General features: G+C 34.6%; 1 protein-coding gene across 8 annotated transcripts in view; it reads left to right on the top strand.

The window, feature by feature from the left end:
- The window catches only part of RIC1 (RIC1 homolog, RAB6A GEF complex partner 1), a 49175-nt gene that overhangs the window by 12025 nt on the left and 11725 nt on the right, over positions 1 to 25425 (top strand). For 5 of the 8 annotated variants that reach the window (XM_018070362.2, XM_018070364.2, XM_018070359.2 and 2 more), the window contains exons 3-16: positions 4068 to 4144; positions 14370 to 14477; positions 15638 to 15780; positions 16005 to 16141; positions 17113 to 17204; positions 18275 to 18363; positions 19255 to 19399; positions 19881 to 19929; positions 20952 to 21104; positions 21418 to 21621; positions 22684 to 22722; positions 22992 to 23102; positions 23691 to 23780; positions 24410 to 24570. In XM_018070362.2, coding sequence (XP_017925851.1) covers positions 4068 to 4144; positions 14370 to 14477; positions 15638 to 15780; positions 16005 to 16141; positions 17113 to 17204; positions 18275 to 18363; positions 19255 to 19399; positions 19881 to 19929; positions 20952 to 21104; positions 21418 to 21621; positions 22684 to 22722; positions 22992 to 23102; positions 23691 to 23780; positions 24410 to 24570 — 1598 coding nt within the window. The other 3 variants (XM_018070360.2, XM_018070361.2, XM_018070367.1) reach the window with 3 other exon arrangements.

The following is a 25425-nucleotide window of genomic DNA, read 5'->3' as shown; positions in this document are numbered from 1 at the left end:
AAAAAAATTGCAAGGCACTGAGAACACAGAAAGATGACTGTGATAAGTGATACATGAACTCTTCTGTTAAGAATCTTAAAGATGAGATCTTGTCTCAAGTGGAAATAAAGTCTTGTTTCATAGCTGGTGTTGTGCTCACAGCAGCAAATTGGGACTATTTCAGCACTGGTATTTAAAAATTGGAGATGTGAGACATAACAAAGGTGGAGTAGAGTTTATAGAACTCATAATATGGGATAGTACTCTTAGTGACTTTTGGTCAGGTCTTATGTTAGGACCAGATCTTGTATTGGGTAAGATTCTTTTTCTAGCTTTTAAAATTAAGGCCATTGCACCTAATTTTTTTTTTTTTTGTGAGAAGGTACAGAAGAAAAGAATAAAATTATTTAACTTCCCCATCATGAGTTGTTTGTATGGAATTACCAAATGGGTAATAATTACTGTGTTTATTGGTACAGTGATTTCATCTCCTAATATAAAGCATCTTTCCTGCTTAAAATGATGCCTATAATTTCAACCAATCAGATATTTTTATCTTGGTGGAAAACACCAGGTGGTTTATGAAATAGTTCATGTCTCCATCATAACTCTAAATCAACTAAACTTCCTGTGTTCCCGTGTTCTTGTGTGTAATGTAGGGCCAAGTAGTTGTCTAGAATGTTTACGTTTCCTAAGAGTATCTCGTGGTATCAATGCAGTAAAGTATTTCTGTTAGTACAAGATTATATTCGCAGATAGTGACTGCTGATAGTTACCAACAAAGGCAAAAAGGAGACCTCTGTAACTTTTATTGTGAATAAAAATGAATTCCCGATTTTATATTACATATATAAATACAGCATATAAATATTGCATATATACATACAACATATAACAAGTGAACTATCTAAATGCAGTTTAATTAAATGTTAATGTGGTAGTTCAGAAGAAATTGAAATTATTATACTGAATTGGCATATTGTGTGGTGGGTTTTTTTTTTCTGAGATGTTGGGATCCATTTGCTCAAGAGACCTTGTGGTTCACCTGACAGTCAGATACGCTTTAGTTTCTGCCACTTCAGTCATTGCAATTTCAAGGTTTTCTGCAGCGAAATATATATTTCTGGCAGATAATGCCAGAATCTAAATGCCCAAGAAGTCTCAGTTTGTAAACTAAAGCTCTACGAATTAAGATTTGAAATGGTCAGAGCTTATAAAATAATGTGTCACAAAATTTCTAATATTTTTCATGTTTGTTAGGGTTATATTTCATCTCCTGGGTGTATGTATACAAATAATACAGTCAGGCATGTTTGTTTTGGTAGTTTTAATATTAGTTCTGTTTTGCAGTATGCTTTTAGTACGTATATGGAATTTAATTTGAAACAGTTCATGAGTCCTACTGAAAGACCAAATTTACAAATATTGCTGGTGTTGTTATAGAGAGACAGGGCAGAAAGTCAGTTTTGGGAGCTTAATGAAGAAGACATTCCTGCATATGCACAGTACTTTTGTCGCCCAGTAAAACTGTAAACTTCTTTCCAAGAGAAGAGTTTTCTCTCTTGCTTTTGACTTGTTCTTAACTAATGAGTTCAAATGAAGGAGCAATGGCAAAGCAGGTTTTTACTGAAAAAAACAGTAACTTTGAACTGTAATTAACCTTCAGTTAATTACTGAAGTCCTGTGCAACAGCTAAAAATTCTAGTTTGAAAGCTGTCAGGTGATGTTTCTCACCTGTGCTCTTGAGTTTCTTAATTATAGTATGTAGTATTTTTTGTGTAATAAAACTTTGTTTTTAAGGCGGCGAGCAAAAGGCTTAGTATGTACTTACTAGCCAAGTAGTACATTCTTTTTTTATTTCTATTATTTTTTAAATGAAATGACAGTGGGGAGTGTAGTGTAGATTTTATGTTCACTAGTGCAGTGATACGCCCAGTTGTTTGGTTTGTGACTGCCAGAATGTTCAGTGTCTCTATGAAAATAAATTACTTTGCAGCATATGCTTTGAGGTAATTGTTATTCGTACTGAATGCAGACTGTGGAGAAACATATGAGGCTTTATAAAATACTGCAAGTAGCTTCAATGGTATGCAGTTAAACAAGCTTAAGTAATTTTCACACTGTCATCATCCTGTAGCAATTCTAATTTCTTTTACTTACTAGTATTGTCTGTTGCTAAACTCTTGGTGCATTTTCTAAGCTGGTCTTCTTTTTCCCCTTATGTTTTGTAGTTTCTTCTTTCATATTGCTGCATTTGTAGTTTTTCCAGTGTTAAGGGGAAATAATCTGTTTCTTTTTCTAGATTAGTGCATACATCCTAGGTAGCTAAATCTAGGAATAAAACAAACTTGTGAAGTGGGTCAAGTGCTTCAACATAGGAAAGTATATGAGGCATTTTAGTCCTTCCCCTGTTACAGGCAGTTCCCTGGTACAGACTGCTCTTCAGTGTGCATTCCCATAGCTAAGCTTTATTAAACATGGTTGTGTATAAGAAACCATGTTGTGAAATCCCTGGCAAGATGCTGTGTATTTACACTTTTGACTGTCAGAGATGAGAATGATCAGGGAATGGAGGGCAGTGATGGTTGTTTTAATAGGTTTCATTGCAACGCAGACATTTCTAAAGCAGCGGAGAAACCTTTGTGAATGAATATGATCAATTTGCCGAAAGTGTGTGGTTGAATGCTTCTGCGTTTCATCCAGCTCTTCATGGAATTTGAGGTTCTATTTAGAAATGAACCTGTAACAGTAGTAACTTTTTGCTTTGAATAGTGTTCAGTAAGGCCCTTTGTACCTTAATATCAGTATAAAGACACTTCACAGTATTGTTTTACTTTTCTTTCCAGGATAAGATAACTTACGGGTTAAATATTTAATGATGTAATGGAAAGAACCTGTAAAGATGTTAGAAATGAACACGTTTCTTTACCACATAATACCCGAACATGATATTACAGCGCACAGAAAAGCTTCCATTTATTGTCAACCTGTCTCAAGCTCACCATTATGGTTCAGATTTTATTCTTCCATGAGAAGGATACTTGCTTCAAATGAGAATAATACTGTTTCTTGGACTTCGAAGCCAAAACACAGATTTCTTTTATGATAAAACAAAATGTTTGACTGGGGAAAACCATGGCATCTATGAAATTATAAACTAAGCTAGCAAGAGTATTACTTTATTCAAAGAATAGTAAACCAACCTTGAAAAGCAACATGAAACCATTAATTTCAGTGCTTTTTGTCTCCAGTGCTTTGGATACATGCCCAGCCAATATTAAAATAATAGATGGAAACACTGGTGCATTTGCCTGTTTGCCTGAAAAATAAATTTATGCTGTAAACAAGTAGCACATCTTTGAACGACTAACATTATTGGTAATCTGCATCTCCTATGCTTATGCAAACACTGGGTCAGCTTCTAGGTATGACTGGAACATCTGGTAACTAAATGATTTGTATTTGTTCTCTGAGTAGGATTACAGTTTGAAGTCAGTCTCCCAGAATGACAGAATATGACTGGGGATTGAATGATAGTAAAATCTTTTTCAGACATGGGAAGACTTTGAAAAAGGTGTTGTGGTAGATAAAGATAGTCTGATTTGAGGATTTTTGAAAACTACCTGCATTACTGACATTGAGAGTCAGTGCCTAACTTCTTTGCACTGTGTAGTGTCCATATGTTTTCAGACACTTGGAGGGTTTATTCCAGAGGCTTGCTACCTTCTACTATGTTTTCTACATTAATTCGCGTAGTTGGTGAAAATTAGGTACCTGGGTTCTAAATATCTGATATAGTTGCCAAGTTTTAGGTATTTATATGGATCAGAGAAAAATTTCTGATGGACTAGTACATGAAGAGTGTTGTTTTTCCATTTTTCTATCTACTGCGTGATCTGTTCTGTTGGCTTTAAGGATGGATTTTACCTGGAATTAATTTCAATGCATAATTTTTTAATAAGTCTGAAACTTCATATGAGTGTGTATTTGTGTTCAATATATGAGACAGACGTAAAAATTGCATGAGATTGTGTGGATTTTACTCATGCTGAAACTAGATATGTATCTTATCAATCTTTCTCTTTCAGACTGCAAATGGATACGTCTTATTTTTTGACATCCCATCAGCAAGAGACAAGTATCTTTATGAGCCAATGTATCCCAAGTAAGTATTTTAAATTTTGCATCTTCAGAGTATGAAAAAAATAGGACTAGACAAGTTCTAATCAGACTTTATTATAAAAAAATATTTTCTTAAAAAGTATGCTTTAAAACTTGATGAATATATGAACCATCATTCCTGTGAGTTAGAGTCAGTGGTGAGAAGTTGTGTCTAACTGAATTGCTGTGTGCTGGTAAGATTCCTTATGTCCATCTTAGAAGCTCTCAAAATCCTCAATAGTAGGGTTAAAATTGTCTAATTTTATAATTTGAGGTAGTCTGTTGTATTCATGGTCTGTAACAAGCTTTAATAATTCCTATTGAATAACTCAGTTGATTAAGTCATGTTTCTTAGTAACTGGTAAGGTGCAATGTGAAAGTAAATTCCTCTCTGCCCCCCAGCTTTTAGTAACTTAGAGATTTTTTGAAACAAAGAATTTCAATATTTTTGAAAGAATATGAATACCTTTTAGTAAGAATATACAAAAGTATTTTAGGTGCAGGGTGTTATGTTGTCAGTTTCACCTTATTTTCCTTATTGTGAATGGCAATACATTTTATAGGTTTAAAATGTGACTGTATTTTGAGTGTAGTTGTGGTTGACTAAGTTGATTTTGGATTTGGCAAAATTGGAAAATACTTAGGACAAATTAAAACCTCAAGGAGTATATGTATATGTGTCTGTGTTTAGATAGGCAGAATCTGCAGTCATTGATTGGATCAAATTTGTCCATGGGAATAATAAAAGACTCCTGATTTCTCATTGGCTAGAAACTTATTTTTTTTTAATATTCCACTACTTACCTTCATCAATATGATAGCACTAGTCAGTTTAATTTTTCTTCACATTAATAAAATGAGTTGAAATTGGTTGGTGGGGGTGTCTGCATGGGCATCTCTGAGGAGCTGGATAACCTAGGATGTCATGTAAGAGGAAGACTTTTTTTTTTTTTTTTTTAACCATAACTGTTAAACCATGAATGTAGACAAGTTATATTACTTTACTTGCCTCTTTGAGAACTGAATAGCATTTTTTAAACTGACTTTTCACATCTGGCTTACTGTTATCAGAAAGAAAAAAAAGGGCAGACAATTCATTGCTACAAACTTTTGGAATAAATAAAGGGATAGTATATCCTCAGCTTCCTTCATCATGCAAAAAACTAAACAGTAATTTATTGTAAGTTTTTCTTATTCTCTTGGGAAAGTTGTGGGTTTTTTTAATTGGCAACTGAAAACACAAGGAAATGTATATAAAACATGGAGTAAGAGTTAAAAAAGAAGGTTTGGGAAGTTCATTTAGAATGTCACATGTAGGAAGGCTTGAAAATATCCATTAAGCCAGTCTAACTTTTATATTAAAACATTTGTAATTGATTTGTACTGTCAGCCTAAAAGCACATGTTTTTTTTGAAAAGTCTTTGTTAGTTGTGTGTTGAATGGTCGGAGTTTTAAGATACATTTGTATAGCCCAAAGAGGGCTATAATGCTGATTCTGTAGGAGAGTAAGACAAGGTGTTTGTCCCTAGAGTGTTTATAATAGGTTGCTTACAGTCTCCTAAGACTAATGCGTGTGCTTACCTTTAAGAAGATGAATTGTCTCACTGAATTTACTGAGATTACTAGCCTGTCTATATTTAGCTTTCAATTTTGAAAACCTACATAAAATTAGTACTGTTCTGATTATATTAGATCAAAAGAAAGACACAAGCATTTGTGGGTGAATTATGCCTGGTGGGATTAATGTCAAATTATTCTTTAAGGTATTATTATGGAATTAACTTTTTTGGTGCAGATGCAAATACAGTGCACTGCCTGTGGGCAGTTTCACTAATTTGCTTTGTAAAGCAAATACTTGGAGTGGAGGTGGGAATATCAAACAAAAAAACCTCCAATCCAAAATGCACAAACAAATGAAACTAAAAGCCAAAATTAAAACTTTAACTTTCTTCTGGCATATGTTCATTTTCCAAAGGCATTATTTCATTGAAGTGCTTGGATTTTATTTCTGCTGAGCTAAACAATACCAAATTAATTTTATTAATTTTATTCACTCTGAAGCCATTAAAAATTGGTTAAAACCCTTGATGTGTCTTGCTTTGTGCTTGAAGGGGGAGATCTTACTCTTTTCTCCCACTGTAACTGTGTGTTCTTGGCTCCTTCCTCTGTGTTGGCAGCAGTGATTATGCAGCTGTGCCTTAAGTAAGGTCGTGTTGTGCACCTGATGGGGAAGCTAAACCTGCCTATCTCCATGCTTTACCCCTCTCCACCTCCTCCCCTGCATTCGAGTAGCTGAGTTTGCAAATTGGCATTTAATAAAAGTCTGGATTAGAAAATGGTGACCTTGAAGTAAACCGAGCAGCTGCACTGTGAAGTTCAAAAACATGGAGTCACTGTTTAGTGATACTCATATTAATTCTTATAGTTCATGATAAAGCAACTGCTTGCAACATTTTTTTAACTGTCATGCAGACATTAGTTAGGACTTGCCCAGCTCTATCATATGTGGTTATTTACCTATGTTAGGCAAAGTGAGAGGGAGGGTGGTGATTTTTGTGGAGAGTATGAGGATGTGCTTGCATTAGTGATGTGATGAGACAGCTGCTGGAAAAAAGTCAGTAAAAACTGAGATGAATGGACAACATGTTCAAATGTAGGTTTCCACATTTTGTGTTTTGAGGTAAAGAATTTTTGCCTACCATTATTCACTTTGGATGCTGCCAGCACATAACGTAAAGTTAAGAGACATTATAGAATATAACCTGTTGGTTTTTTTTTTTTTCAGTTGTTTGTTTGTGTTTGTTTTGTTCTTGATTTTTGGGGTTTTGTTTGGTTGGTTTGGTTTGTTTTTTAGTCTTATGAGCACACTTTTGTCAGTGCTCGTAAAAGTTCAGTCTTGTCCTACTTTTTAAAATTACGACTCATTCATAATGTTTATTAACTGTTTATGCCTACTAACTTTTTGTAAGCAGAATGAAGCCTGTTCTTTAGTAGCCTTTCTTTAAATAATAGTGGCCAGTTCTGACAGATATACAATATTTCATTGTAGTGACTACAAAAAGAAAGGAAAACCCTGTTAATTACAACTTAAACTTGAACATGTTCATGAGGTGAGCATGCACTGGGATTACACACCAGTAATGTCCTCAGCTGTGCCAAAATGTTGTACAAGATTTCCTGGTTTAGTCAGTATCCTGAAGTTGAAATTGCAGCTAGGTTTGTTCACATATAAGAGAAAACTTTGAGAAAGGTTGTGTATAGATTCTCTTGTCAGCTTAGCTCTCATTTAAATAAAATGTGCATATTTTACCATAAATACAAAGCCAGAAAGGCGGGCAGTAAGGTAGGTATATGATAGATAGACAATTGCTTGACTTCAGTGGGTTTTTGCTGTCTTCCAGATTGGGACACTGGTAGCTGAAAGTTACAAGTTCGTATGGTATTAGTGCTTTTTTAAATAACTGCTTTAAAATTTTCTTGATAGTGGTTTAGTGTTGGTTTGAAGAAAAGGATCAAAAGAGTTGGAAAGCTGAAAATCAGAATCAGTCCTCATTTGTCTGTATGGGGGGGGAACGTTAGTAGAGAAAATGTATGGTCCTTCCAGTTTTTAGTTGCTTTTATACAGAGTTGTTGCTATATATGGCTGTTGAGCAACACGGTCCAGAAGAGCTTGCCTGTGTTTGATTTGTTAACAGAACTGTTCTGGCATACAGCTGTTGTGTAAACTGTAATTACACCTGCAAAAATTTTCTGCCAATACAATTTGAACAAAATGCCTCAAGGTAGAAAGCAAAATAACACTGCATGGGAAGTGACAAAAACAATTCTGTTGTTTGTAACTCACTATGCATTGTAGTATATCTAATGACAGTGTGATTTTTTTTTTCCCCAGGGCCAAGTCTCTCTTTTTTATCTCACTCTAATCAGCAGAGATTTAGTAAAAGAGCTAAAGTGTGAGTTGAGGCTAAGCTGTCGTCCTGTTTGAATGCAAGAGTCTTTGCTTCCCCTTATTTTTCAGTAGTGTGAAACAAAGAGATTTTGGAAAGGAAAGCTGAGTGAACTTCACCTGCACTCTGCTACTGTTTGTTTTAAACCAGACAGAATCGTAGCCTAGGAAAATTGATTTCTGATTTAAAAAAATGCGCATTTGACATGATTTCCTCCTTTTCATATCAGCCTATTTTAATGGTCTTTATATTCTGAAATTCAGTGCTTTAATCGAAGTGCTGAAATACAAGATTATTAACTTTAGTAGCTGGAACTCACAAAACCTTTAGTTTGTTCTATCAGCAATTGAGGACATAGCTCTTACGAAGTTGATAATATATTAAATACTTAAAGAAAGTTGAGTGGGAAATTCTTTTTAAGTACTATTTTATACCTTTAAACATTTAATTAGTTTAAAATATATAATATAGTAAGAGTTAAGGAATTGACCTGTTCAGCATTATGCACATTATGTGTAAAAATCTGTTATTACATTTATGTGAGAAAACAAGTGCTCATGTCATAAGTGCAACATTCTGTCATGAATTCTGAGTATATATAAAAGAGGAAACTTTTAATTTTTTTTTACTGGAATCCATTGGTAGTTTTTTGTCAAACTGTAATATTTTAGGAATGTTATGCATTGCAGTTTTTCTCTCGAAGGAAATACTTCTGACTCTGTTGATCTTTGGCTAGGTATTGCCAGTCTGTTCTTGGAGCAAACAGATATTCATACTCAATGACAACCTAAAGTATCCTGCTTAATTTGTTAGACTAAAACCAGGAAAAAAAGCAGTAATTTTAAAGGGTTTTATTTTTTTAAATTGAGCTGAGTAGTCTGCAATTCCATTCGAGCTCTTGGAAACTTTACTCTGCTTCAGAGTAGAGTTGGAAGAGAATCAGTATTGGCTGTTAGCCCACATTCTGGGATACTTTCCTGCAGTGAACACAAGTACAAAGTCCCGCTTCAATTAGTTCAGTGTGGTTTTACCACCCTTTTACTAAAGTAATTACAAGATAAAACATGAAACAAAATGTATGTATGCTAAGATTATAGCACGTTAAATAAAATTTATCTCTGTCTGCGAGAGACTTAAGAAAACTGACAGGGCTTTGTAAGCAGTGGCAAGGTATGGTGGTAATTTTTTGAGTAGTTTCCAAAGGAATTTGTATTATTCCTTTGTTTCACAGTGAAGAGATGCATAACACCATCATAGCAGAGGCTTCTCTGTACTGAACTGATAGTTATTTCTGTGTAGAGGTTTGCCAAGGAGAGTAACTTGAGTTCTGTCACTTGAAGAGACAGCATGTGTGGCTTAATGCTGAGGATACTTTTGCCTTTAAAAAAGAGAAAACCTAAAATTAGCCTTTACATGGCTAACTAACTAAATGTGGTAGTTAGAGATTCTTTTGTGTCAGGTTTTTTCATATCCTCAAATGGTGCCTGCATTTGGGGAGTGATATGAATGTTGTGTAAATTTAGAATGAGACCTCAATGCTGTAGATTATTAAGTCTGAAATTACTTTAAAAATTGAAGCTGTTTTCTAACCAATATGTGTATGTGAAGAAGGTAGTGTTTGTATCCTGATTTACCATGCTGTATTGTTGCTTATACACCTGGTTACTTTTTTCATGTGCTACTCTTTCTGGCACTTTTAAAAGCTTTAAGTTTTCTGTGGCATGCTGGTTAATAGGTGCCATAAAGTATCTCATCAGTGGACATTTTTTTCGTGATTCAATAGACTTAAGATTAGCATGTGCAAAGGTTTTGAACTTTAAACTGTGCAAGGGTAATCACTGAGGTGTACAGTTAATTAACTTACAAAATAATTTTTGTTCAGAATTGAGCTTTTGTTCAGAATTAAACTTTACCAGTGTGGTTTCCCCTGTGAATTGTTTTTGGCATTGTTTGGAAAAAGTATTTTTAAAACTGGATTAGTATAGAATTTTTATTAACTCTTATGGCACTTGATAGCCCTTGAGGTGGCTCAAGAGGTTTTAACTATTGTCAGGAAATCTTTGCAACTGGAATAATAATTTGATAAAACATTTAGCTTTTTTACATTAATGCTTAATTAATTTGCTAGTTAGTTCTTTCTTGAACCACAGAAACCTGCTACTACCTAGTTATGTTGTAAAGACTGTACTAAGAATTACTTTTCTAAATCCTTATTCATTTTTTATAGTTGTTTTTGTAGACTCTCTTTAATTTTGTTGGTGCAGCTATTGCCAATCTGTGTGAATATGGCTCTGGATCCAGCCAGACATATTTAGTCCTCAGGTGGTGCATTTCTGCAGTGTATGGTGAAGAGATGCAGATTTAGGGGTGAGAAGATGCTAATTGCACGAAAATCAAAGCTCACAGGGTTTTACTTATTTGAGAACCATTCCTAAACAGCATTGTAGGTGGGGAATTCTTAGCGAAGAATCACATGTTTAAAGTAATAATGGAGGCTCTTTGAATGAGGTATAAAAAATTAAGTCCTCAGCTGTACAGTGTTCACTTTACTGAAGTGTTCACATGAACCATTTTAAAATGGTTAATAAACATTGTGTAACTGTGCTAATGCAACAGTAATGACCGTTGTAATTTTTTTGCTTTCTTGCTGTCAAGGAGATCAGCTCTGAGTTCTTGGTGATGTAAATTCATTTAGAAACACTGCTCTGGTTTTATCACATAAGTATTGCCATTAATAGATGAAACATCACGATTTTTAATTTTTTTTTGCCCATCTCTCCCCCTCCAAGTACTACTGAAGAAACCATTTTAGCAGCAACAATTACGAATATCATAGCCCAAAAGCAGTATAAAAATATTTTACCATTCAAAAGATATTTCCTGATGAAAAGTCTAGAGTCTTTACTTTTTTTTTTCAGTGAAACATCTCCATTGCTTCCCACACAGCTGCAGTTTAGCTAGTGAGACTGGATGCTACTGACTTGTTTGTTATTTGTTTGTTTCTTAAGTAATACAATGTCTACCATTAGGCACACTTTTTTTTTTTTAAGCACAGTATTTTTTGACTGTGAGAGCATCTCTGAACTTTTCTACGCTATTGTGCAACCATAATTGCTACATATATTACTGTGATTACCCCAGATAGTACAGTGGAAGCTTAAATCCCAGTTTAATGCTGTTTCTGCCTCTAGACAAGAATTCTTCAGTAATAAGCAAAAAACAGTGGACATTGTTTTGCAATACTTAAAGCAGACTAAAAAATATTATGTGTTATATACCTCTGTTGCAATTATAAAGATGTCTTTTAAGTACACACTTTCAGATTCTGCTGTAATTAACTTCCTAAGTATTTCTTAGTTGCTTTTGCTAGCAGTGACTAAGTTTTGTAATATTACTTCTGAGTGAGTTTTGTCCGTGGATCATGTTTTTAACACTTAACTCCTGTACAAGTAATGGAGGATATTAGTGCAGTACTGAGCACCTAGAAAAATTAGGTACCTGTTGTCCTGTTTCCTCCTCCTTGAACCTTCACCCTCCTGCAGATAACAAACTTCAGGGAAGTTCTTCCTGCCAGTTGAGGGGAGTCTAGCTGGCTATGCTTTTGCATGGTGCTGCCTCCTTCTTGAATTTGGGATACTTTAGGTTTGGTGTGGGGTTTTTTGTTGTCTGTTTTTAAAAAGAGACAAGCATTCCTAATCTTTCCATATTTGAGGTTTTCTTGAATAGCAGATGAGGTTGGAGATTTTTCTCAATTCTGTTTTGAGTGATTTTATTCACAGGCTTAGTTACATTAACAGATGCCATGCAAATAGGAGGGATTAGGTTTGATTCGACATGCTAGCAGCTAGCTAGTCACTGCATTCGCTTCTCTCAATTTTTGTGCAAAGTGAGTTACTTAAAGTTTGGCTACAGTAGCAGATGCTGATGTGGCAACCCAGACCAAACATTCTTTCCTGATTTTGTCAGCTATGCATTCTTCGTTTAAAGGTCAGAGTAATTTAGCCAGTAAGGCTGACTCATGCAGATATGTGTTACATGAACACAGTGTACTTTTGGTTGCACCCCCTTTGCACCCATGCTAGGATTTTCTTTTGAATCAATGAATTAAACATAATCACAGGCCACGAATGGAAATACTGGCATTTTTGGATGTACGTCAGCTCTGCGTGTGGATTGACCTCTTGCACATCGGGTAAAAGAACCCATTTTGGGATGACTATGATAGAGCCCCAGTGGAAATGCTCCACAGGTGGTAACAAGTTTGCTGAAACTAGCTCATGAAACTGAAAATATTCAAATATTCTTACAAGCTATTTTTTTATCAAAGGTGTTTAAAGAGACAAAGCTTGCCCACATGGATACTTGAAATTTCTCTTCCAGCAAAAGATGTCATTTAAGCCATGCTGTTCCCATTCTGGCTTTGTAGCTTATGTTGTGCAGAAATACTGTTTACACTTGGTTAAGTGCTGTGGTCAGTTCAAACAGAAATGTTATGTGGTGTGTTATACCAACCTGACAGTACCGTTTATACATTACACAACCTTTTTCTTTCAGTTTTAGTTGTTTGCTTACAAGATTCAGCTCTACCACTGATTCTTGATAACCCAGAGTCATTTCATCTAGTTTTGGAGTATACTCTCTGGAACTATAGGTCCATGTGGGTTGAAAGGCATGTTTCCAAACACCCAGAGTTTTGTAAATTTTAAAAAAACCTTCAACAACCCCAGAATGATAGTATGAGGGGGGAAAAAAAAAAGGCTAGTTAATTCAAGCCTCCTGTCAGTCCATCATAGCTAGCTTACATGAAGGGCTATTCTTTCCTAAGACAGCTGCATGTTGTTATTAATTTTCTTTCAAAATGCAAACCAAACATTTTAATTCAATGCTTATACAAGTTGCCATTTTTGATGGTAAATTAACTAATCTTAAAGTAATTTTTCTCATTTTTCCCTATAATTTTTCACAGCCACCATGTTGTTTTTTTCTGCAAAGATGATACTACTTCCATCTGCTAACTCCAGAATGTCAGAAGTTGTCTTGCCCTTAGCTAGCATATGTCTTTGTTCTTGCTACTTAATAAAAGGTATAGTGCCATCAAAGAATAACAGATATGGATTTCATGTTTTGCTATGAAATCGTAATGGAATTGTGGAATTTGATATCAACTGAGATTAGCAAGGCAGGAAAGCGATTGAGGTATCCTTGTGGTGTCAGACTTCTCTAAAACTGCCTCTGCTTTGGTTTCTGCCATGTCTTAGGCAGTTATATTTGCTACCCTGATGTAAATTAAAAGAAGTGTTTTGTCAGTTAAAATACAGGTAAAGATTGCATAGATTTGTATATCTATTGTTTCTGACTACTGAAGTTGTACTAAATTGTAACTTGTCTGCAATACCTGTTTGATTCAGAGTTTACTTTGTTTGCTACCATAATGCTTATGACATGGATGAGCTGGATGACATGTTACAGTATTTGTGACTATGGGTCAGTTTTCATTAAAAAAAAAAATTAATGAAGCAGTTGGGACATCTGATAACCAAGACAAACAAGGAGTGCTTTAATGATGCTGTATAATAATGTATAATGGTGTTGTAAAATAATTATTAAAATGTGAAATTTAAATGAGGAAGATAAAAATGAGAAGCTTTTTACATCTAGAAGTTGATATTGTGTAAAGGTCTGTTTAAAGGAAGGGAATCAGTGTGCAGTCATCTCTTTTCTTAGTAGGTCTTAGCTGTATTGTTAATGTGCTGTAGGGAGATATATCCCTATGAAGTATTGCAATAAATGTCTACCTGTTGTGTTACGCATGCTGAATTAATATTATAAACATTGATCTGACAAAAGAAGTGGAAGAAATGTGAGCATTTTGCAGTCTGTAATATCTGCAATGCATCCTGGAAAAGAACAAAGTGGAGATACTTAAAAATTCAACACAGTTAGTGTGAACAGTTGAATATTAATTTATTGAATCAGAAGTTCCACTGATATGTATCATTTATTTTGGGAATATTAAGACAGGCTGCACAGCTCTTGTAATGTTCATTCTCTGTTCATTGTCTTATTTTGTCTATGTCTTTATAGACATACAGGATGATTTGCTAGACTAAAGTTTTTGTGCTAAAATTATGTCACAGATATTCAGGGCTTCTTGTGGCAGGTTGCACGTGACTGGTGTATGTATATGTATATAGGAGGAAAAAAACCACAGGAATGCAAGTCAGTAACTCTTACCTCTTCTGAGGGGCAGCTTGTTTCAACTGTATTTCTCTTCTGTTTTAGAGGAAGCCCACATCTGAAGGGAACACCACATTATAAGGAAGAACAGTGTGCTCCTTCATTAAATCTAGAAATGAAGAAAGTGCTGGACTTGCAAGCCTCTATCACAAGGTATGTTCACTAATGAGGTCTTAAGAATTTTTCTCTATATAATGGTACTTTTTAAAAAGAGAAGGGAAAACTGGATGGAAAAAAAAGACTTCCAGTAAGTTTTTAGATTTATTAATAGTAAGGACTAATATAAGTAGGTTACTGTTAGTGACTGGTAAGTCTGAGGAGGTAAAAAACTAAATTGCTGTTATATATATGTTAATAAAGAGCTGTTATTTTTGTTTTCCACACCTTTTCACCTGAAGCCTCTGAATTTCAAAGTTAAAATAACTTGGAGGAGTTTGGTTTTGGTTTCTTTTTTTCCTAGCCTGCCCTCCTTAGCAAATGTTTGTGTCTTGTTAAACTAAGACAACGTGTTAGAGATTTCATGGAGACATAGGTAGGTAAGAGCAAAACTCTACGTAGCATTTCAGCTTTTCTCCAGCTACTTGCATAGGGTCCTGGAAAAGCCTTTTGCTTACCTCTTCTTCTTTTGTGGTGATTGCCTTCTCTGTAAATGAACTTTGAGCATACTAAATAAGTATGTGTGAGAAGTTAGTGAGTATTGGGATGAGCTGGCAAAATAATAAAGTGCATTTTGGGGAGAGGCTCCATAACAGAAAGCGGTTGTTGGAAGACATGCAGTATATTCTGGAAGAAGCTGTCCTGGTTGTAATCTGCATGCAAGTAGACTAACAGTAGTCTTCAGAACGTTTGAGATGTTTGGGGAAGGATTTAGGATAGGTCTAATTTCTCCTCCATCAGTTTGCTTAGACTACTGATTTGAAAGCTTTTAGATTATTTACAGCCTAGGGAGTATTGTTGATTTTCTATAGGATAGATGAATAATTGATTGTCAGCAGGAATGTCTTAAGATGTGATGAAGAGTCTTGAAATGATCTTCAGCAGCAATTGTTTAACTGATATATTAGCTCTAACAAGGCAGATCTGTTCATAAACAGTGATTGCTGGAGAAAAATAGAGGTATATACCATATTTTGTCAGCTTGGTACCTTTACAGTCTGGATGACTTAGATGTTTAGTTTGTAATTTATTTGTAACTTTATATCCTAGTTGTTGGTACAAGAAGCAGTAATAATGTGTTTATTACATTAATTGATTTTTTTTCTGACATTGGTTTGAGATGCAGTTTTTTGGGGATTGACAAATATTTTTGTTAGTTTGCAGTCCATGTTAGAAGACCTACTTGTTGCTACTGCTGATGGATTTCTCCATCTTGTTCACTGGGATGGTATGACCAATGGAAGGAAGGCCATCAACCTATGTACAGTTCCATTTTCTGTGGATCTACAGTCTTCTCGAGGTAGGTTTTGGGATTTTCTACTGCTTACAATAGTTACCTCTTGGTGACACACCATCTAATATAAAAACTTAGGCAGAGATGAGAAAATTTTACTGTTTGTAACTGTGTACAAAATAGCCTGTTTAAATTAGTTTTTTTCTTTGAATTAGTAAGTAAACATCTGAAATGTCCGTTGGCTTACAATATATCTGTGTTCACGTCTTAAACAACTGATATTCTCTCAGCAGGTTCATTTTTGGGCTTTGAAGATGTTTACATCAGAGATATGGAATACTGTGCCACGCTTGATGGCTTTGCTGTTGTTTTTAATGATGGCAGAGTTGGTTTCATTACACCAATGTCAAGTAGATTCACTGCTGAGGTATGTTTCCTTTGGTATTTCTGCCCTGTATGGTACAATAAGTACATTTTCTTTGGTCTCTGTATTTCAGTTAGCTTTCTACTTTAAATTCTGTTCAGCTACAAAGAAACTAAAATTTAGCATGCACTTAAGAGAGAACATAAGAACAAGACTATTTCATTTGAGCTAGATTGGTCTAGGGTTAGTATCCATGAGAGAACATAATTGATAGTAAATTTAACTTTTGTTTATTTGTTCAAAATGTCATTATAGAGTTGGTCTTATTGTGTCTGCAGCAGACTTCCTGTTGCTAGTTACAAGTGGGATGGTAAGAAGTGATTTCTCCTATGGCTAAATATCATAGGTAATATTTCTAGGTTTTAGCCCCGATCAAGTCTATGTCTGTCACATAATGACAAATGTACTTCAGAATTTGTTTTAAAGGAATCTTTTCCAAGTGAAATATTTTCTTACATGTAATTCAGCTTAAAAAGTAGTATGTTTTTTCATTAGATATCTTTATTTTAGTTACAGAAAACCCAAAAGAATACGTCTGATGTCCAGACTTCTTCACACAATTATAATATCTGTGATTTCAGCTTTTGCAGATGGGAGTTTATTTCCCTGTTTTGTGTTTTCTTTTCATTCTTAGTACCATATACTGGGGTTCTTTTATGCAGTATGAGGTTGTTTTTTGGGTGGGGTTTTTTGCCTTATAGCTATTGACCTGCTTTGATTATTTAGAGCTCTGATAAACAGTTTCCTTACTTGACATCTTTCTGTAATTTATAGTAAGAAGAATGAAACCAGATGTACATATACTGGATTTTGTTTATTTGAGCCATCTCAGTTCATCTTGACATTTGCAATAGAAATTTCATGAGATGATGGTCAACTAATAGATGTGTAATGTGGTGAACATGGGTAGAAGCTGACTGTCATTAATAAAAGCACTGTTTAACAAAAAATCCTGTGAATTCCTTTCTTTACAGCAGCTCCATGGTGTTTGGGCACAAGATGTGGTTGATGGAACTTGTGTTGCAGTGAATAACAAATACAGGCTAATGGCATTTGGATGTGCTAAGTAAGTTTTGTAAAGCTAGTTCAGTGCGGGGGAAAACTTTTAATTCTGAAGCTGAAGTAGTGGTTACTTCTTACCAAGTTGTGTTGCAAGAGCTGTAAAGATGAAGCTGATCCATCTTCCTAGAGACTGTATAATGTGCTCTGTCAAGAAGGTAGGAGAGAGGTGGAAAGAATTCGTTGCCTGCTTAAACTGCAATTGAAATTTATGCTTGCTGTTCCATTCGGGGCGGGGGGGAAATAAAAGGAGGCTGGAGCAGTAGCATGGATTGGAAAGTGCTGCTGTTCCACCTAATCTCAAAGCAGGATTATAAAGTCAGTTTTAAGCAGTTAATCATAATTATATTGGACAAGAATCAACACTTTGCACTGAACCGAGAAAATGCTCTGTGAAGAGATGATTTGGTCAGGCAAACTGTTGCCTATTTGAGTAGCTATGAATATATGTAAACTAAATGTTGCAAAAGTGGTTTTAGTTATGGTGTTTTGCTTACTGCTCCTTCAAGGCAGTCCCCTCTGTATAATACTGCTTTAGCAGGTCTAGAGTGCAGCTTTTTATTTTCTTTGATTGTATTTTATTTGGGTTTTTTTAGGGTATTTCAAAAGATCTAGTAGTTTAATTTTCAGTTCTTGTCTTAAGAATTAGTATTCTTAGTTGTAGTAACAATGTAGTGTGTTGGTGTTTCCTCTGAAACAGTAGTAGTTACTGTAATTTACTGATCTTGGTATGCATTAGTACAACCCTGATGAACTTTAGCACTGAAGAAATACTGACTTTCCTCATGGATTGTCTTGCAGTTGGACACCATAAATATATGAATTTTGTGTGCATATATATTTTCAGAGAATGAAACAGTGCATTGGTTATTATAGAGGGCTGGTATTTTGGATCTTCTGCTGCCTTCTGGAAAGTATCTTAGAAATTTGTTTCATAAAATTCTTTGAATATTACTTGATACAACATTTCTGTTCTAAATAAATTTGGTATTTGTGAGAGAAAAAGCAGCTTTCCTTAACCTCTTGAAACTGATGAGAAATCCAAATGTAGTCTAAGGTATGTGTAATCTCTTTCAGTGGCTCTGTGCAGGTTTATACGATAGATACCACCACTGGCGCCATGCAACTTTCTCATAAATTGGAGCTGACACCAAAACAATACCCTGGTGAGCTACTTTTATTGCTAGAATTGTCCAACTGTTTCTAGGGTATAGAATACTTTTTATCCTTGGCCATCTGTTTGTTTGTTTGCATGATCACTGCTGTGATTGTATTTACTCCTGCATGTTTGTAGTAATTTACTCTTGTGCATTTGTTCTTTTAGTTGCTTGCTTTTTAACTCAACTTTTGGATGTGTTTCATATGTGATGGTCTGGGTGCGTGGTTTGTGGCTTTTTGGTTTTGTTTTGTTTTTGTTTTTTTTAACTAAATCTGAATCTTGAGATTACTTTCCAATTATTCACCTGAGAAAATGAGAGAATATTGTCAAAACTGATAATAAGTATAACAGAAGTGTGAATTAACTTGAACCAACTGACATATAGAGTACTACAGAAAAAAAATGGAGTAATGCAGCAGCCTTCCTTGAACTGCAGGGAGATTTTTCGTGTAGTAGTGATGAAAGTGAGGAACAAAGTAGATAAATTGTGTCCTCAACTAAAAATAGGTGTACCTATAAAGTTTCAGTTAAAAAACAAAACTGTAAATAAGAGTTTGAGAGTTAAGTGCCTCTTTTGTCCTAAAAATCATTTTATCAGAATTGTAGTTCTGTGGTTGTGTTATAGTGCAGTGTATATCTGGCATGTTTTCATGTAGTCTTAGTTTCTTACAAAACCAAGAATGCAGTGGAAAGAAACCATGAAATTTTTATTTGATAAATTTTATTTGATAAATTTACTACTTATTAATTTTGATATGGTAATTTTGATTTAATACATCAGTTAATTGAAAAATCAAGTATTTATTTCCATATACTTTTGTTTCTGCTCTTACCATGAAGACAGTTGAAGGACATTAGATGTTTTTCACATGATATTTTATTGTCTGGTTTTAAACAGATATTTGGAATAAAACAGGACCTGTTAAACTAATCAGATGGTCACCTGATAGCTGTGTTGTGATGGTGACTTGGGAATGTGGAGGCTTGTCCTTATGGAGTGTTTTTGGTGCTCAGCTTATCTGTACTTTAGGAGGTGATTTTGCGTGAGTATCTTTAATGAAATTGTAAATAGGAGCCTTTATTTTTCTAATTAAAAGCATTTAATTAGAAATTAATTCACTGAATTAGCTTTTTAAAATCTTTTTCCTTTGTGATCTCTTAGATATTGAAATAATTGACAAATATTTAGGAGGGGGTCATTTGAATATATCATTTGTAGTGGTCTTTTTGGCTGTAAAAGCAAATTACCCTAAAGGCAGGCTTGAGCAAGCAAATATTAAAATTCCCTCAGTGCCACTATATATTTGCTGAAAATATGCTAACATCCGGAAATCATCATTCAGGCAGTTTATGCTACACATCTACAATTGCATTGCCTTTTTTGCAGTGTTGTGGATCAAACGGGCTTTACCATTTGAGATGAGGTTCAGTATAGAAGCATATAGCAATAGGAAGATAAAGAGATAATTTCTTGTTTTGATAAAGTTAGTTCCAAACTCAAACTTGTTCTGTTCTGGTTTTAAGGTATCAATCTGATGGTGCCAAAAAGGACCCTCTGAAGATCAGTTCCATGGTAAATATGAATGTAAAAATACTGTAATAGGGTGGCTGTTAATGTTTTAAATTGGTTTTAGTATAACAGATTTTCAGAAAATCAAACTGTCTTTCTTTCACTTAATTTTCAAGAGTAAGATACCTCTAGTATACTTCTTAACTGCAATGTTGCATTGAAGGAAAATGCGACAACTGATGAATTTTTCTTTTCATGTATAAACCTCATCATGAAGTATTCATGACATGCCTTTTCTTACCTTTGCTTTTATTTCTAAGAATGAACACTTTTGGTTTTCCATAATATCCTTTTTTTCCTTTTTTTTTTTTTTTTAATCTGGTGCTGTATTTTAAAGAACAGTGAGACACAGTACAACACTAATTGTAAACTTCCTTATTTCTCTAAAATTACGGGCTGACCCTTGTCAGTTAAAGTAACTTTACTCAGATTATGAATTCCAGAGAAACTTAACTGCTGGTTTTTTAATACAAAGTAGTTAACATTAAATCTGTAAAATTAATAGATATTGATAAATATCAAACACATTCTTCAAGGCCTCATACAACCCATGATGAATTTTGTACAGCATTTCTAAAACATTTTGTTTTATTTATGTATGACCTAGTTTCTGTGAAGATTGACAATTTTGAACTCATGTCCCAAGTGGAGGTACATATTTGCAATGGCAGTACAATGTAGCTATTAAAAAACTTCAAAGAGTGGAACTCTGATACCACATGAACAAGAGCCAGTGTAATTTTGGGGATCAGGATTGTTTGGGTATCTTTGCATAATCACACTTAATTTAATTAATATTTTCTGCATAATAAAGAAAATAATTCAAGCTAGATTCTTACTGTTACTTGTCAATTTTACTGCTTGATTCCTATAATGATACATTTTAGAACACCAAAATGTGTGGGTTTTTTACCAGGCTCATGTCTATCATAAGATCAGTTACAGTAAGTTTCTGTAGTTCTTGTTTTTTGAGAATATATAGTTTTGGTTTAAGGTTTTTATTATTGTTATTCTTTTACATTCAGACCTGGGGATCAGAAGGGTATCATCTCTGGGTTATTGATGGGAATTCTTCTTCAAACATGAAACCTGAAAGAGATGCAAATAATAAAGCTCAGCAGTTCGGTATTCTGCAGTTTCAGTTCATCAAGAGTGCCCTCACTGTTAATCCTTGTATGGTAAGTTTTTTCTTGATCCTGATTTTAAAGCATATTCCAGTTTTCAGGTGACCTCTGAGTTACTCTCTTAACAGATTCTAAGTCTATTTTGAAACCATGAGGCTTGTTTCCCGTTTTGACGTAGAGCCTTTAAAATGGTACTGTGAAAATACTGCTCTGCAATGCTGCAACATAAAACCTGCTGGTACATAGTGATAAAAAAACTGAGAACTGCCTCAGTGCTCTTAATATATTGATCATGTGTTTTCCTTTGTTTTCTGTACATGGAAGTCAAGGTTGCTTTTGGTTTTTTGTTGTTTTGTTTTTAATACAGAGTAACCAGGAACAAGTCCTCCTTCAAGGAGAAGATCGCTTGTATTTGAACTGTGGAGATGCAACACAGGCTCAGAGTCCCAGAAATACTTCGGCACACTCTGAACATAACCATAGCAGGGAAAGAGGCCCATTTTCAGATGGCAGTTTAGATTCTCAGGGTTTAAGCACTTTACTAGGACACCGGCATTGGCATGTTGTACAGGTAATTGTTGCCTATATGTGCTCTGTGCTTACAGAAGTTTGTAGGACTGAAATTTGCAACTGATCTCATCAGCTCTCTTCTGCCATACTGTTTTCCTCTAGTATGATATCATTGCCTTTTTATTGTCTCTTGGGGTTTGCCTTGGTACAGTGTTGTCTGTAATATAAACAAAAAGTTAAATAACTTTTAATCTGTAATTCTACTGTAATTCTGATTCTTCATGCTTGAATTGGTAGGTATTTTTCTAAATAAAGGTTTTTACAAGGTCCCCAAAATTTTGTTCTTCACGTAGTACATGAATTGATAGAAGCAAACAGCATTTGATTCTAAGCATGTAAGTCAGGTTCTAGATGCTGTTGAGTTTCCACTTAAGCTGGTCAGGTAGCTCTTCTGTCTTCTGAAACTGCTGTAGGCGGGAGAAGGCTGAGGCAAGAGAAAAGCTGACACAATTAGAATTACTGTGGGGAGCAACATACCCATGAAAACAGAAAGTGGCTGGGTAATGAGAGTACCTACCTACTTTATGCCAGACCAAGGACTGGAGTTTGAACCTTGGTTTGTATCATTCCATGTGACATGAAGCATCCAGTGTCAAGATTTAATCTGACATATTCCAGTCAAGTTCTCTAATAACAAGCCTTTTGGATATGCTGATGTATATTTCTAATGGGATTAGAAATTTCATCTCAACACTGAAACTCGAACACTCTGTTTGCCAAAACTTCGTTGTTCCCATGAAAGGATCACTTGGAGGGAGAAGTACCTGGGAGGGGAGATGAGCAAATTATAATGATTAATCTGCGATATAGTATTAGCTGTTGTATGTTGTTGATGCATTTTGATATTTCATGTGTTAAGAACAGGGTAACACTTGGGCTTCAGTAACTTTCAGCAGGCTGGGAGTAATTGTATTTAAAAAACAAAATCCAGCATTAAAAACGTTTAAACCAGTGTTCTGGAAAAACAGGACATTGTAAAAATTACTTTAGGACATCATAACTACTCAGTACTTCAGTGGTACTTGGTATAGTCATGTGGTTTTGATTTTCTCTTTTTTTTTAGATTCATAGTACATATCTAGAGAGCAACTGGCCTATAAGGGTGAGTTATTTGAAGAATATATTCCTGCTTATTTAAAAATATTGGAGGTTTATAATTGTCCATTATGATTGGCTGAGCTCTGGAAAATGACATCATTGTTTTACATTACAGAAAAGACTTGTGTGGGGCAGTAAATTATAAAACATGAAGATACCTTACAAATTTTGGGTCTGATGTTATAGTGCCTTGTGGTGTTGTTCTTGGATAGGATATATCATTTAAATAAGTTCCCTTAAATAAGGTTTGATAATTTATATTTTTTTTTACAGTTTTCAGCTATTGACAAGCTTGGACAGAATGTAGCTGTTGTTGGCAAGTTTGGTTTTGCACATTATTCTTTACTCACCAAAAAATGGAAGCTGTTTGGAAACATTACCCAGGTGAGAAGTTGTGGTATTTTATTCTGGTGTACTGGAAGATTTTATTTGTTGGAATGTGAGACTTGGTGAAAACTAAAAAATATCTTTTTCAAGTAAACAGCCTGTAGACACACTTGGGATTAGGGATGCTGGTTTTACATGTGTTTTTCATAAAATGTCTGAAACACTTATCTTGTTGTTTTGACACACTGATTTGTGTCTGATTATTAACAGGTTTCCAAATCAGAGTGTGTACAGTCAGACACTTACTTCCATTGTCTTACCTGAGAATTTATGTGACATAGCTTTGGATGTAAAGCTTGTAAATTCTGGCCAGAAGCAGATTTAAGTTCAGGGATACCAATAGCATAAGGAACTGTGAAAAGCTGTGTTTTATAGGGTGATGTTTGTCCTTTGCATACAATTCTTTAGTACTTTGGTTTTCTAACCAGCAAAAATTTCATATACATAGATTGTCTTGCCATATGTGTATAGTTTATAGAGATCATGTATGGCTTTCAGAAATTACTCATATAACGTACATGTTCCTGTGTATAAGTATATAAAAATGCATACATATATGTCATTTGCTTGCTTTTTTTTTTTTAGGAGCAAAATATGATGGTAACAGGTGGCTTAGCATGGTGGAATGACTTCATCGTTCTTGCATGTTATAATTTAAATGATCATCAAGAAGAGGTGAAGTATTTTTCTTCAAAGTAAATATATAATGATTAGAATATCTGTTCTGTTTTACACTAGTATTATAAACATGAAAAGCACAGTAGTATTATTAACATATTTGCAAACTATAAACATAGGTGGTTTTTGGTCATATTCAGAATTTATTTATTAATATACAAGTAATTATTTGCAGAAAAATTTTATTGTTACTGTTAAAAAACATTTTTTTGCTGACTACAGTGAATCTACCTATTATTCTGAAAACTTTGTGACATTTTTGCATGTTAGCATGAAGACTGTTTTGAGATGCCCAGTTACAGTATTTTGGGACACTTTTGTAAGGTTTTAAATTAGATCGGCTGAGAAGATTTACTTACTTTTTGCTTTTTAAAACTACTGACTAAAACTCCTTCCTTAATATTGTTGTTCAGTACTTCAGATTTGGCTGTACTGTGCTTTAATCACTTGGGATGCAATAATAAAATGCAATGGGTAAAACATTTGATGAAACAAAAACCCAGTAAGGTGTCTTGCTAGAAGTCCTGGACAGCCATTCCACCAAAAAAGAAAATAATTGAAAGTGGAACTATTGTTAGTTTATTGGTTAATAGGACCTGTATTCAAACTACTCCTTTTCCTTGCAGCTGAGAATCTACCTGCGAACGTCTAATCTTGACAATGCGTTTGCGCACATCACCAAAGTGCAGTCAGACACGTTACTACTGAGTGTCTTCCGGGACATTGTCATATTGTTCAGAGCAGATTGTTCCATTTGCCTTTACAGTATTGAGAGAAGGTCTGAGGGGTGAGTGTCAGTATCTAAATGCTTTTGCAGTATGGTACTTGTAAATCTGTTCTCAGTCTGAGTAAATTCTTAGCATAATACAAAGGTGTTTGATAACTTGTGGAGTTGGATTTTTAAACTACAGAGGGGTAAGTGTTGTCTGTATGCACAAGTGTTGTCACTTGCATGCATGCTGATAGACAGATTAGGTGTGGAGGTAGTGACTGATGTATGCACATTTCCAGCTGTCTGATCAAACATGTTGTTAACTGATAGGATGAAAACTGAATGTAAATAGAAGAGAAAGGTACAAAAGGCAGCCAAGTATTTGAATATTTTTAAATAAAAGAAAGTTTCTAACATTAAAAGTAGGAATTGTGAGGTGGCAGCAGACTTGCAAAGATGGAGAGAGAAAAGGTTTGGTTTTGTTATTGTGATGGGGAGTTATTTTAGTGCAAAAATTTAGTAGCAATATAAGATATGCCTGATACTTTGCGACAGTTAAGATAAGAGAACACAAGGAGGAGATAAAGATTCACAGGTAGCTTTTCATTTTTTTCAAGTGCCTAAGCAGATGATTTTTCTTACAGTTATGATATCTTGGCTTCAGCCAGACAGGACCTTTTTTTGTTATAAGAAAGCAAATTGTTGATCAGCTTTAGAGGAAAATATTTTCAATACTTTACCAGAAAGACTCCCAGCAGAATCCAAGCTCTGGAACTGTCTCATTGAAGGGTCAATAGAGTCTTATTCTGAAGCATCTGATGTTGTCTTCTATCCACTTATAGGTGTATTTCCCCAAACTATCAAGATAAGTAACCCAGCTTAGGTTTATGTGGTAACTTTTATGCAGAGTAGATATGAGAGCATATCTAC

The sequence above is a fragment of the Manacus vitellinus genome, unplaced genomic scaffold (genome assembly GCF_001715985.3).
Source record: "Manacus vitellinus isolate BGI_N305 unplaced genomic scaffold, ASM171598v3 scaffold_18_pilon, whole genome shotgun sequence".
Taxonomy (NCBI): domain Eukaryota; kingdom Metazoa; phylum Chordata; class Aves; order Passeriformes; family Pipridae; genus Manacus; species Manacus vitellinus.
Note: the sequence above shows the minus strand (reverse complement) of the source record. Positions and strands in the feature narration are given on the sequence as shown.